Raw genomic sequence first — 15,604 nt, 5'->3', positions numbered from 1 at the left:
TCACTGTTAGAAGAAATTTTACTTAAGCAAAAATACTACAAATATTCCACCACAAGTAAAAGTATATAATGGGATGTAAAAGTAAAACATTCATCTTATCTTTTAACAAAGAGTAAAGCATGCATGGCTTTTTGTGTCTAACATTTTTCATAGAAGACATTTCAACTTATTAGTGCAAACAACACTCAGGTGTAACAGTTCATTAATAAAAACTACTTTCTGTTTAATTGCGTCGGGGCTTTGGTTGCATTCGTGATGACTTGCAGGAATTTCTTGGACTCTAAAACAGAACAGAGCCTTCATTAATCTTACAGTAACACTTGAGAAAGGGCTGTTTAGTGTCCAGACATTAATCGAAAGGAGCGTGAAATCCACATTTATTGACCGACGGATGGATTTTAGCTCAAGTCTGACCGTTGTTTCTCCAGCTCGTTGCCGATCCCTGGTAGTGCAGCTTTCGGTCCAGTTCTCTCAGCTGCTCCAGGAAGCCTTCGTTGGGGCAGATGTTCCTGTTGGGGCTGACGGCTTTGATGGCGTCCACTAGCGTCATGTTCTCGTGGATCATCAGATACGCCAGAACCAGGGTGGACGAACGACTGAGGCCCATCGCACAGTGGACAAACACTTTACCTACCGATCAGAAGAAATATTCACTCAATTTTTATGTCAGTTACCCCACAAATCATGATTTATTCAACTCTATTTCTGTTGCAGTTAATCATATTTTACATGTTCGGTAAATGTTTAATCATCAGCCAGTTTTGTGATTATTTAAGTCTCATTTAAAGTATTTGTACTCTGCATTATGTAGAAACAACTGATGGAAATGCAGTTTGTGAGACGCTGTTGACAGGGAGTGGACCTATCTTTGGTGAAATGACACCAAGCAAAAAATATATTTTCTATATTTATGATGTCATTAACTTTTTTCACCAATTACTTGGCAACAAGTTTATTGAAATAAAGAACTTTGCAAATGGATTCATTCAAAAATTGCACAAATTTGCCCTCTAATGTAGCCAGAAACTAATTTCTCTATCACAAATTCAGTCACACCACATGTTTTGCCTTAAATAAATCTTATAATTATTAAGTAGTGGACCAGAGTTAATATCCCCTGAACTAAAAAGCACAAAACACCAGCTCTAACATGGCATTTTTTGCAGTCACCATAGCTGAGCACGTGGGTATATTTAGTCTGTTTCAAGACCTTCACCCTTAGCCGGTGATTGGTTATAATACCACTGATGTCCACTGGGTGCTCTGGTTCCCATACACATGCACTAAACTTTTGTCTAAAACTAAACTCATATTTTTTTCAGGTGTCATTCAAGTGTAATTCATTTTATTTGGATCCTCTAATGATACGTTTTCTGGTTTATCTGTAAAATTTTCCACCACAACCTAGATTTCACATCAAATAGAAGGTTTTGATGGGCTTTGATTGACAGATCAGTGTGAGTCAGACTTTCTGAGCTTCTTTAGTGACAGTTTTACTGTAGTTACGGTTAACGGGTTTAGCAAAGTTAGCACTAGCCTCACAGCAAGAAGGCTTTAACCCAGCACTGGCCGGCAGGGGTGATTCTATTTGAAGGTTGTATCCTGCTTTTTCTTTCCATGTGTCTGTGTGGGGTTTCTTTGGATACTCTGTTTTCCCCCCACTATCCAAAAACATGCACTTTAATAGGTTAATAGTTCAATCTAAATAAGTTTCAAAAATTAATGAATAATAACAGTGTAAAATAACTTTCTGACACAAAACTTGATTAACTCAGCCATGACCCCTCACACTCCCACAGCTCTACCCCTTTTGTCTAAATATGGTCACTTCTGGCTCCAAAAAGCCAACATGGCAACAAACTGCAAACTATTGGCTCCAAAATGTCAGAAAATGGTCGATGTCACAGTTCCTACATCTGCTTATTGAAACAGTCTATGGTTTATGATCAGGGTTCCCACAGGGTCTGAATAAGTCTTAAAAGTCTTGAATTTACAAATCTGCATTTAATACCTTACAAAAGTCTTTAAAAGGTATTAAATTTGATATGTTATGTTGTCATAAACTGCCGTAAATGTGTTTTAAATGTGTCTGTTAATTGGCAAAGAAAGTAACATTAGTCGACTCCACTCCACTTCCACCCATTCCAACCTGACAATTTATGCTGAAACTAGGAACCAATTATTGCTAAATTTGCAGTCCTGAGTGAGAAATGACTGGGAAATTCTATGAGTCATGAATTTTTGCAATTATGGCCAATAAATGGGTATCAAATTCTGTTCTAAGTAGTCTTAAAAACTCTTAAATTTAACTTGTAGAGACCCGTAGGAACCCCGTATGACGATCACGAACCAGTTATTATTCTCATCCTAGTGCATGGAGACAGGCATACGTTCAATACAGGTTTTCTAAAAATTGAATTAAAATTTTTGAAACATTTTGATTGAAACCTGACTTATTACAGAACCGTGTTGAAAATGAATGAACCCTTTACCTGCCAGTCAGAGGACAGAAACCCAGCATACCGTCACTTCCTCCGGATCAGCTCAGTCATCCCCTCAAAGCTCCATGTCTCATTTACAACCCTGCAGCCACTGGATTATTGTGGTGAACTTTATTCTAAATGTCTAATTTGTTACTCCTCCGTGGATTAAAAGCCCCGCACATCACAGAGTGGAGTGCTTCTAACTCCTGACGAAAAGTTTTACAACAATGTTGCAACAAATGTTTCTACACACGGTAATCCCTGGTTCCTTATCGGGCCTGAGGATTAGGGCGCAGAGGAGCGAGTAATTGAACTGTCTTGGCGTCTGTGTATTTCTGGGGGGGATTACTGTAGGCCCCGCCACACACTGAAGCCCCCGATCAGCCAGCGCGTGAAGGAGGAGGCTTCATCTTATTACTGTCGTGTCAGATACCGACTTCACTTTGCATAACAGGCCGGGCAGGCACAGGCCACAAACATAATTGTGTAATTTCCATGTCCAATAAAAGTGTTGCTTACAAATTACCAAGGCAATCCATTTAAAACCAATTTTCCTGGCCAAGGTCTGAGCTTATGAGAAGATTACCGTAGGGGAAAGATATTAGCTTGATATTATGTTTAGTGTTTGATTTGCATTTTAATGACTAATACAGCTGGGGGATGCTGTAATGGGAATTGACTGACAAATGTTTCTGTACCTTGCCTCACAGGAAAAAAAAAAGTCAAGTTAGTGTGTAAAAATGTTGAGAGATTCCGCTCACCTGTGGGCGAGCTCAAAGCGTTCTTGATGAAATTGGCCGCTGGGTAAAAGAAGGGACTCAGGTTAAAAGATGGCATGTCAAAAGCTTCCACTCCATGATAAGTGATTTTGGTGTCTCGGTAGAAGCTGGGCCCCGTGTTCACGTTGAACTTCCCGTCAGCGGCGTTAAGTACATGGGTGATGTGGTGAGCCTGGAGTGTCCTCTTGTCTTTGGCTGCATACCTAAATGAAAAATGAATCAATGAGTGGAAATACCTGCGAGAAACTCTCCTATCTGTGAGTAGAGATGAGTCACCAATTTGCAGATTACATGTACGGTGGAGAATTGCATTCACAGCATCTTCATGATGATACTGTTTTATTCCTAGACTGAGAGGGTCACAGGGTTAAAATTTGGAGCATCTTGCACTGTGTCATGATAACAAAATGATGATGAAATGATGTGAGAATGATAAGAATAGTCAGTGGAACCCAAAATAATTAACCCACTGATAAAATCATAGTGAACAGTTTCATCATTCATTCATTTCATCAATCATTGGCTTATCCAACTGAATTTCGTCACCACGATTCATAATGTGACTCAGTAGTCTGTACAGCCACCATTTGCCCAAATCTACACTAGAAAATATGTGCATGTTCTCCGAGTAGAAAGTGGATGGTGTTCTGGGAGATCTTCCAGACCTGGACTAGGTTATCGGTGATGAGATTTAATCTGATATCTGTCAACAGTTTCTAATTTCTTAGTTTTTTGAGTAAATCAACTATGTCTTCCTTGTTTTTGTAATTTGTCTTGCTGTATCCTCTTTTATGCATGTTGACCGTCTTTTTAATCGGGTTTGTGCGATGACAATAAACCCAGTCTTGAATGCTGATGTGCGCAGTGCTAAGCCGTTAGCATGGGTCCCACTAGAGGACATCGAGGCATCATTCCACCTCAGTGCAGTCAGGAACATGCACATGAATATTCTGTTAGGGGTTGTTTTGTAGAGCTCTGGCAGTGCTCTTGTGGTTCCTCCTCACACAAAGGATCAGATACTTGTTCTGTTGCTGGTTTGTTGGTCTTTTATGGCTCTGTCCAGCTCTCCTGTGCTACTGTCGTCTCCTGGTATCTCCCCCACACTAAGGAGACTGTGCTGGGAGACACGGAAAGCCTTTTTGAGATGGCACATATGAATGCATCATCCAGGAGGAGCTGGATTACATATGAAACCTGAATGGGCAGCATGATACCAGTAGTGACAACAAGGGCCCTACTGGCACTATAAGAGAGTCTAGATCTGTGGACACCACTTATAAAACCATTCCCTTTTCAGGGGGGGTCTTGTCTCTTATCCACTGGTTGTTGCTTTGATTTACACCAAAGCTGTAAATCTAGTTCACTTTCACTTCCTAACTGGACAGACTAACGTCCAAGAAGTTTTTTTTGTTTTGTTTTTTTAAGTTTTCTTGGTGTTCCTTTAATTGTTAAGAGCAGTACACAGTATTGTTGACATGTGGGGATCCAGATAGAAGTCAGTGTAAATACTTTGACATCACAAATTACTGATATTGGACTTAGAAAGAAGAGGTCGGTGGACCTTCGACTCAAGAGATCAGGATTCATGCTGTTTATTTTTGCATTTTGTGTCTTTTTTTCTCATTTTAGCTTTTCTCTTGCCCTTTTTTTCCAAATCTAACCCAGACTCAACCCTTTTCCTAACCACAGTGTTTTATAAACAAACCTAAACCAAACCAAATCATAACCATACCATTGTCTCTCTACCTTGTATGTCTAAAAAACATCCCATTCCCACTCACATTAACCCATAAAGACTCAAACAGCCACCGGTGACCAAAACCATCTACTGATCTAAACTGTTTAATACCTGTTGATCCACTAATCCTATCAATACATGTAAATAATTGGTGTAAAATGCAGTATGTCGTCTTTTCATGGTCATCAGGTATGACCCATTTGGATGTTCAGAGGCTCTGTAGTTACCATGGAAACACCGTCATCTTCTACAACATTGATTCACCAGTAAAAGCCATGGAGTTTTATCAACGACAGTGGATGGACACACTGGGTTTATGATCAGTTAATGATATATTTTGTTGAAAAAGTCATGTTTTCTTCATTTTCCTCCATTTCTGATATTATGACAGTCAACTTCAATCTGAGTTTTTATGAACATCTACATGATCAGTAAATTAAATATGAAAAAATACCTGATTTTCATTGAAAATATGTCAAATACAGAAGATAATATTACAATAAATGGTGATAAATAACTTATGAAAGGTTAAATAGACAGAAAAATTAGTTTGGGAACTGCCACAAAAGTAACACTGGGTCTTTATGGGTTAAAATATGATACCCTGACCAACTATCAGTATATGAGGAATTGGAAATGCTAGTATGTAGGTTATCATGGACATATGGGCAGCTGAGACAGTCGATATCTTTGAGTTTTTTAATGTCAGTACACAAGCCCACAGTCCTCTAATGGTTATTCCTTGATGTGTTTGTTCATTGTTGGCAGGATTGTGTGAAAACTACTCCACCAAACTTTCTTGAAAACAAAACAAAACTGGCCAAGTGAAAAAATTCCTGGATCTGCCCCCAAATTTTACAGGATTTAAGGCACGTTCTGACCTTCCATCAAGTTTCAGGAGTATTGTTGTGATTATTTTTTCATAGTCATACTCAGGACAGCCAAACAAACACACAAACGGTAATGAAAACATAAACTCCTTGAGGAAGGAAATTCGAAGGGCGCTCGGAGGCTCCACAGTCATGTAAAATCAAACATTCAGTCTAGTGATGTTGGCAAAACAGGGGGAAAAACATCCAGTTGCCAACACTTTTTTTGGATCTGCTCCAAAATTTAAGCAGTTTGTCCTTCATCCTTGCACCGTTATTCATGATAATGAGTAGAGTAGTTTTTATGTTATTAGATAGTCTCCAAAACTACCAGCACCATTAGAAATGTGCATTATAAATATTTTTCAGTCATTATATGTATTCATGCATCTTCGGCTTTGTTGTTGCTTTTACTTGCTTTTGTACTTAAATTTACATAAAGCACCGACATGCCTTATGAAGTACCATTTATTGGTAGTAATTAGACCATTTGTTCATCACATTTTTCATTTTTTCTTCTTTTTAAAGTGCAATGTTTCAATCTGACAACCTCAAAGTTTGTATATAAATGTTTTATCATAATATAAGAAGAAATTAGAAGCAAGTTGTGCACTGTTTTCAAGTTTCAACTGTCTGATTATTTATCAAGGTTTCATGTTCGTTAACCCTTAAAGACCTACAACTATTGATGTAGCAGCTTTTGAATTAATTATATTCTACATTTAACTTTTCCTAAGTGATTTATCACCAGTTAATATAGTATTATCCTCTGTCTTTTGCATCTTTCAGTGGAAATCATTGTTTTCCTGTATTTATTTTACTGATCATTCAGCTCAGAGTAAATTCAAAGGTTTTTATATTAATACAAAAAAAACTGAAGAAAAAGCGACATTTTTTGCTACATACATCAATAACTGAACACAAAAACAAGTGTCTTCATTCACTGTTATTTGTCAAAGGTATGATTTTTACTGGCGACTTAGTGTTACAGAAGGTGATGCTGTTTCCATGTTCACTATGGAGCTTCTGAACATCCAAACGGGTCATATGTGATGACCATGAAAAGATAACAAACGTCATCATACCTGAATTATTTACATGTATTGATAGGAGTAGTGGGTCAAGAGATATCAAACATTTTATATCTGTAGATGGTTTTGGCCTGTGGTTGTTTAGGTCTTTGAGGGTTAATATTCTGTATAATATTTCTTTCTATTCCAGTCTCACATGTCTCCGATGTAGATCCTAGGGTAGACTTCATCCAGATGGTTACTGGAGCCTTTCTTTGTCCACATGAGCCTATGGAGCTCTGAAGCCGGAGGGGTCTCATACCTGCCGTCAGCCCCCTCAGGGCCCCCCAAGCAGCTCAGGCCTCTGGGCATGTCTGCCTTATACGACCTGTCATGGAAAAGCACCACATGTGAAATTACACTTCACTGAAGAATTTAATTAGCTGAAGAGGCAGACGGTAGTGTTCATAAAGCAACACACACAAGGGGAAATATTCCTCAGGCTGATATTTGTCTTATTTTACAAAAAAGTGGAGAAATGAGATTTATATATTCGATTCTCTATAAAAGTAAAAAGTTTTTCAAAACAAGGCTAATCTGAGCTGGTTTTTGAATGATCCAAAACTACATGGCATGTGTATGTGCGTTACTTTATATTATAAAAACCAAGTGGCCTTTGTGTGTCTGTGTGTCTGGGGACTCACACAAAATCCAGAAAGAGCTGACTGCTGCATTTTGGCATACTTATGTATTTTTGGTCAAGGAACAGACTAGCGAAAACGGCAAGCTGATAGAACCAATATTTTGGGAGATATTAGTTATTTTGGAATACAATAGCCTTACAGTCACGTTGGTATACCCACAACGCTTTGGCGGTGACTGCTGGACAAGTGCGGTACAGCATGCACGGATACACAACAGCATAAAGACTACCACATGTAGAACCCGTGGATCCCCACAGGTCAACACAGTATAAATATAATAATATTCTTTTCACTGGTCTCAGGCCAACAGGTCTACTCCATATATTATTAATCTATGCAATGTCTGTAAAATTGGGCCTTGGACCTTAAAATTTGTGACAAAAGTAAGTTATTATCAAAATATAAGATGTCCGCTTCTGTGAGTTTTCTTGATTTTTAATTACATGAAGCCATTATTTTAATGTTTATAAGGACTTGCTCCACAGTTTCTTACTAAGTATGCATAAATAAACCACAAACCCGCTTCAGATTCACCACAGCAGCTTCACATGGCAACTGTAATACATTAAAACTCTGCAACTCACTGCCTGATCATCTGACATCTCCCACAAACTTTACCATTTTCTAAAAAGACACTAAATGATGGTTTATTCAGTAACAAACCTGTATTCATATCCATCTATTAATATGATGTTTGTAAATGTATATTTTTGGCATCCTATTGTCTGTTTTAATGAGCAGTACAATATTTTCTGTTTCTTTCAAATTTTACTCAGAAAATACTTAATAGTTTACTTTTTTTAAATTTGTTAAAAGTCCTTCTAGTGACCATGTTTCACAAATTAGCATTGACTACAAACACTATTATGTTTGCATGAAGTTGCTGTTATAATTTTATCTAAGAACATGTATCTGTTACCATAAGTACATACATGTTGGTGTACATACATGTTGGTGTTCTTAAATACATTTAACTGCATTTAAATGACTGAAACGATTTCCATTAGATGCTTCTTTATACTTGTAAACTACATTTCAGGGGTAAATATTGTACTTTTTTTATTCCAGTACATGTGTCTAACAGGTTTAGGTACTTTTCAGAGTAATTTGTCATCTAGTAAAAAAACATATTTTGCCAAATATGTTGATTTCCTGTTACGTGTTCCCTTACATGTTGAGTTTATCTTATTGTCCTCATACTTCAGTAACAGATTAAATCAATTACCAGTCACTTCGACATTTGTACAATATTTGTGTTCCTAAAATATCATTGATTGTAATCGAAAATACCACATACACTCATGACCAAAAGTTTTGGGAATGGCACAAATGGGTTATTTGTTTAAATGTGATATTCTGTTCATCAGTGCCCTCAAACACATGGAAAATTTTTAAACTTAGGCAGCAAATATTGCAAAAACTTATGTCATTCTTTAAACTTTTGGCCACTACATCTGATATAAATTGTTATGCCTCCATGGCTAAGGTTTGGTTAGAATTAAGCAAAAACACAACTCAATAAGAGCCCGGAAAACCTTAAAAAAAAAATCTATTATAGTCTTACAGAACATGATACATACACCGACTAAACTATTAACCTTTTCTAAAGTGGTTCAAGTAAGCTCAGACATATACAATTTACACATTAATACCGTAGGAGTGGAGTATTTCACAGTGTGCTATTAGTATTTTTAATTAAATTTCATTCTCTGAGTTTTAAAATTCTTGAAAAGCCTTTGAATGTAACCAAAAACAGCAGAAACCAAGTACTTGTGGCTTTGATAATGATTACTTTCTTGCTTATATAAATAAATATGAAGTAAATTGAAATGGGGAAAATTTAATCGATCAAATATAAAGCAGTTAAACATGCTCCAAAAATGAACAGTAAAATCCAAAACCTGGTATTTTAGATAAGATAATATGTGACTTTATTGATCCCACCGTGGGGAAATTGTAGTGTTTACAGCAGCAAAAATGCAATAAGTGCAGAAAGACAGGCAGAAACATTCAAGAGTGAAACAGGAAATATAAAAGAGAATATTATGTTTATGTTACTTGTTCTGTATACATCTTTGCAATGTAGTTGTACATGATGTGGACATGATATGGGGAAATGACTGTGAACTGCTATTTAGTGCAGATACTTTAAGTACATTTAATCATTCTTGTGTACTTTCACCAAACTAAGGTTTTCTACTTGTAATGGAGTATTTTCCCATCGCGGTGTCAGTACTTTGAGGCTCTGCTATGGAGTAAATACAAGATGGAAATAAAGTACGAGTTATTTAATTAAAGCCTGTGTTTAACAGACCGTAGTCTTTAAATATAGGCTGAATGTGCCCAGAGATGCAAAGTACCACCAGAACACATAATTATAAGGTGACCCCATGATGCTCTCATTATTTTATCCACAGTTCAGTAGCGCTTGGTAAATTTATTTATCTCCAGAGAAATAGAAATTGGTATTCAAGGCTTATAAACATCAGCTTTTCATTTCCTGCAGGCAAGTCTAACCTGTGCATTTACAATGTACACACTGGGCTTTAGAGAGACTCACACTATGCATACTGTATACATTAGCATCCATTTACGCAGCTGTATGATTGTGCTCCAGGCTGAGGATGTACAAGTGTTGTGTATGCATTGTTATAGTAAAGAAACTGGTGGCAGCTTGGTGTCTTATTTGCATTCCGCTGGTTTGTGGAGACATAATGTGGCACTCGGGTTTGTGAGACTTATTGTCAAGTCCACAGGGATGAGTCATTGAGACCAAATCGGTTTCTGTGACCTTTTGTTAAGCTACAGCGGCGTATGGAGGTGCACTCCAACATCATGACGGCTTTATCCGTCTGCATGCATGCATCCCTGCAAGTGTGTCTCTTAGAGTAAAAGCTGTATGTGAAGGCAGTGTAAAGTACAAGTACAACATGTGCCCACATTACCTGGAGGCTCTTCTTTCTCCTCATTGATCTATAAGTACAACCCTCCCCTCCCTCCCACAGTCAGGGCACAGAACTGATTTCCCTGGTGCTCATGTTGAGCTGCAGCGCTGCTTTCATAGCCTCCTCCCTCAGGCCAACCTGTCCTTCTTGCTCTACTTCTGTGTAATTAAAGATGCTATGTATGGGAAAGTGCCCACGGTTAACATGGAGGGCAAATAAAAATGGCTTTTTACCTCCTCGGGGCCTCTTCGTGGTGGTTTTTATGAATTACACTTCCCTCTTTAGCCTTTCAGATGTGGTTCGTCTGGATTTGTGGGCAAATTAACCCTCAAAGACCCAAACAGCTACTGGCAACCTAAAGCATGTACTGATCTAAAATGTGTAATAACTTCTGAACCACTAAACCTATTAATACGTTGCAATAATTCAGGTTAAATGCAGTTTATCCGCTTTTCATGTTCATCAGATATGACTCATTTGGACATTCAGAGGCTCCATAGAGAATGTGGAAATAACATCTTCTGCAATATTGATTCACCAGTAAAATCCATGTGGTTTGACAAATAACGGTGGTAGACGCTTGTTTTGCACTCAGTTATTGATCTATTTGCTGAAAAAGTCACTTTTTCTTCAGTTTTCTCTATTTCTGATATATTAACCCTCAACTTTAATCTGAGCTTTTATGAACATCAAAATGACCAGTGAATTAAGTATAGGAAAATACCTGACTTTCATTGAAAAATGCAAAAAACAAAGGATAATATTAGAATAACTCTTGATAAATCACTTAGGAAAGGTGAAATGTAGAGGAAAATTAATTTAGAAGTCACTACAGAAATAGTTCCAGGTTAAAGGACATGAAACTTTGATAAATAATCACTGGTAGTTAGCTTTGAAAATGACAAACAATATTGCATCCAATTTCTTTTTTATGAATAATAACAAAGCATTTATATACAAACTTTAAGATTGTAACACTGCATTTTAACAAGAAAAAATTCAGCATGTGATCAACGAATGGTCCATTTAGTAAAAATACATGGTACTTCATAAGGCATGTTGATATTTAATGTAAATTTGAAGAACAAAATCAAGTAAAGGCAACAGAGAAGCAGATCATGCAAGAATATATACAATAAGACATCCTTATAATACACATCATTACTAATTTTTGTATTAATATTTCATATTTTTCCACTTTAATAACTCTCAACTTTACTCTGAGCTTTTATGAACATCTGAGTATTACATGATGAGTAAATGCAATATAGGAAAATAGCTGATTTTCACTGAAAAAAACACAAAATACAGAGGATAATATAATAATAGATGGTGTTAAATTGCTTAAGAAAGGTTAAATAGAGAGAAAAAGATATTTGGGAACTGCCACAAAAGTAGCGTTGGGTCTTTAAGGGTTAATAAAAGAAAAGAGTGATAATAAATGAGGCACTGCAGCATCATCACAGCACATTTATAGAAGTGCTTCATAAACATTTTTACCTCACAACCATATAATAAATCTTTACAGTGGGGTTTATATATACTGTACATACAAAAACATATTTCCCGACAGTTTCATTGTTAGTAGACACACTTGCCTTGGCTGGAAACGTTGCTTTTCAAGGTCTCTCTCTACAAGAGCTACATGTAGGTCGACAGCACAACTGTCTGCGTTCTCCTTGGTAATCTACCCTGCAACCTTTTTTGCTATTTTAACTTCTGAATCTGAGCCCAAAAATAATTCTGGCATCATCTTCTGCATTCCTTAAAGGTTACCCGAGCTGCCAGCACAGGAGGGAGGATAGGACACGGCTTTTTCAATAGAATTAGATCAGTGCTGCTATACTGGAGTTGAAAATTGACACAGTTTTTACTGAGATTTGTCTCAACAGTGACAGTTTGAATCAAAATATAAACCAATAACAACTGGTCCAGCCATGATTTATTTTTATGATTTAATAATATAAAACTTTCTGTGGTATAATTTAGTTTATTAGCACTGAATTACACCAAAAAAGTATACTCTGTGCATAGCAAGACCAATGTTTGTGTATAAATACCTCTAATATATGGGAAAAAATCTCATACCACTGAAATTTAACTGCTGAATCCACTAATAAAATATGCATTGGTTACATTTTTGTTTTAAACTGTTCGCCTCTTGATAACTGTATTAAATCCACATAGTTTAGCACTCTAAGATATAAAGTTTGTACTAATGATGAATTCATGTTGCCTTATCTATTTATGCTAAATATGCTAAAAGCTAGCAAAAGGTAATAGAGTGTATGCACGTGACGTCACTGCTAGTGCAAGTCACCGCGGTTACGCCCACTGAGTGGCAGAAAGAGGGAGTAGAGTAGCAGCGTTGGCTTCAATACTGTCTAAACCTAAGAACAATATTTAATAAAAAAAAAAAAAATGGGGAAGAGCTGTTGTGCGATTGATTGTATGAACAGGTTTGAAAAGCAGTCGGAGCTATCGTTTTACAGGCACCGAAAGACAAAGTAAAGAGACGTAGATGGATCCACAAATCCAGGAAACCAAACCTAGATTTGTAGATCCCATTTCGTGTCAGGTAACATTAATTTATGTTGTATTTTTGAGTCAAATTAGACCTTAAATTACGTAGTTTTGGCTAACGTTACTTCTTAGTAAAGCTCTTGGTTTCATGATCAGATCTTTCATGGTTTTTGTCTTCATTTTGTGATTATGAACCTTGTGCTCCTACGTGATTTGTAAACTAACTTAAACTGAGGCTAACCTAGTTTTTCAAATACGGGGGAACTGGAGAATAAAGCTACGAAAGCGTATTAGGGCCACATGAATAAACAAAAACACTTGTCACTACGAGTATAAAGTCATAAAATATCGATATAAAACCCGTAATTTTATGATAAAGTCGAATACAAAAAGAATCACAATGAGAATAAAGTCGTAGTTATAAAAAAAAAACTCATAAAAATGTCATTTGTTTATGTGATTAAAGTCATCATATTCCGACAATAACACCATAATATTACAAGAATAATGTTGTAATTTAAAAACAGGTGGTAAAAATATCATAATTTACAACAATAAAGTCGTATCCTGCTCATACAAAGTAGTAGTATCTATGTTGTATAAAGTACTTGAAATGAGCTAGTCGTAAATCTCCTCAGTACCAGTAGATCATGCATATATTCACTGGGGTCAGTACATGGTCTACTGTAAATGCACTTTGGATCAGCTGGTTCTGGGCCCTAGTTTTGGACCCTGGTTGTCAGTAATGATGAAACCATGTACATTTGTTTCAGGTAAAAATAGCGATGATCCCCTACACCCTGGATGTCCGGATACGCGATTTCTGTCCACATGTCAATGTTCATGGACCACTTGTTCTTCGGTAGCTCGTACGGATCCATGTCCAGTCCAACTGTCCTTAATTTAATTTCATATTTCACATTTTCCCGGTCTGGCTGTGTTTACTGCTGTTCTCCGTCATGTTGAGCAGGTTGGTTTTTGCCACTCAGTCTGACTTAGAGGGGCGTGGCCCGGGGGGACTGTGACGTATGTGCAGACCCTCTATAAAATAGGCTAATATTGTTAGCATGTTAACTTCAACAACTGCTTTTTAGAGCTATATCGTTTAGTGCTCTAAAATATAATTTTTTTTACTAATTATCTATATGCAAAATATGCTAAAAGATAATGAATAATATTGTTAGCATGTCAGCAGGTACATCGATGAAGTGAACCTGCTTATTAAATATATAAAGGTAATAAAGTAAGCTAATATTGTTAGCATGTTCACTTCAACAACTGCTTTTTAGAGCTATATAGTTTAGTGCCCAAAAATTTACATTTTTTACTAATTATCTATCTGTATCTATATGCTAAATATGCTAAAAGCTAATGAATAATATTGTTAGCATGTTAGCAGGTAAATCGATGATGTGAACCTGCTTATTAAATATATTTTAAAATAAATTATTTATCATGTAATACATAAATGGCTTGTCGGTTTAAATAATAATGTCAGCATTTTATGTGTGCAGATAGCTAGTAGTTAACATGGTTTGATCGTTTATAACATTATTGTTCAACTTGCTTTTTTTTATTAACATGCAGACTCAAATACAATTTGAATTAAATTTGATTTGATTTGATCTATCTCCCCTTTATGTGAAGCACTTTGTAACATGTTATTTTAAAAAGTGCTATATAAATAGAGCTTTACTTACTTACTTACATAGGATTTGAGATTTGTCTCAATGGTGACTGTTAAAGTCAAAGTTTGAACCAATATAATGGGTCCAGTCAGGAGTTTATGATCCTATTATTATTATTATATGTTTATTATTTTTAATAATATAAAACTTTATGTGGTATAATTTAGTTTATTAGCGCTGAAATACACACAAAAAAGTATACTCTGTGTAGCAAGATGAATGTTTATGTATACATACGTGGACTCTAATACACAGAAAAAAGGACATACTACTGGAATTGAACTGCTGAGTCCACTAAGAAAATATGCATTGATTACATTTTTTATTTTAAGCTTTTTAATCTCAGTAAATTATTCATTTTATTGTTTAATGATACCCACAGGTATCCAACGTTCAGCTGTAAGAAGCTCATTTGTATTGTATGCAATGATACTATGGAAATAAGTCACTGCTGATTGTTAGAAATAAAGCTAATAGCAGTTATTAATTAAAGATAGGGTTGTATACAATTATATGAATCCCTAGGTCCATTAAAAGTTGATCTTTTTAGCTTATGCCAACAATCACAAAATGCACTCTTTGTTCATAGAGGCTCATATGAAGTTTTCACAGCATGGGAAAATATAACAATTACATCAGGGAGAGAAAAAAACAAACATACTGCAGTCAAAACACATAAATAATAAACTGATAATGTATAGAGTTGGTTAGGTGGACAATAAAACTTTAAAGCTTAATAAACAAGACAAATGCATCACAATAATTTCATAATGTGATGTTTTTATTTGTCCATCTATAGTTTGAATGTTGACTAAGAAACAAGCTTTATTTTTTCCATTTTTCATTAAATAATGATGTTGTCAAA

The 15,604-nt window shown here is 36.1% G+C and overlaps 1 protein-coding gene across 1 annotated transcript; it reads right to left on the bottom strand.

Moving 5' to 3' along the window:
* Positions 1–12,197, bottom strand: LOC115410246 (dual specificity protein phosphatase 13-like). Its single transcript, XM_030121801.1, has 5 exons — positions 12,127–12,197; positions 7,097–7,267; positions 3,245–3,465; positions 415–630; positions 1–280 (listed from the first exon to the last, which is right to left on the bottom strand). The coding sequence occupies exons 2-5, from the start codon at positions 7,249–7,251 to the stop codon at positions 213–215; spliced, it is 660 nt and encodes a 219-aa protein (XP_029977661.1). The 5' UTR covers positions 7,252–7,267; positions 12,127–12,197; the 3' UTR covers positions 1–212.
* Between the last annotated feature and the right edge of the window lie 3,407 nt (positions 12,198–15,604).

This window comes from Sphaeramia orbicularis, chromosome 19, assembly GCF_902148855.1.
Source record: "Sphaeramia orbicularis chromosome 19, fSphaOr1.1, whole genome shotgun sequence".
NCBI classification, from domain to species: Eukaryota; Metazoa; Chordata; class Actinopteri; order Kurtiformes; family Apogonidae; genus Sphaeramia; species Sphaeramia orbicularis.
Note: the sequence above shows the minus strand (reverse complement) of the source record. Positions and strands in the feature narration are given on the sequence as shown.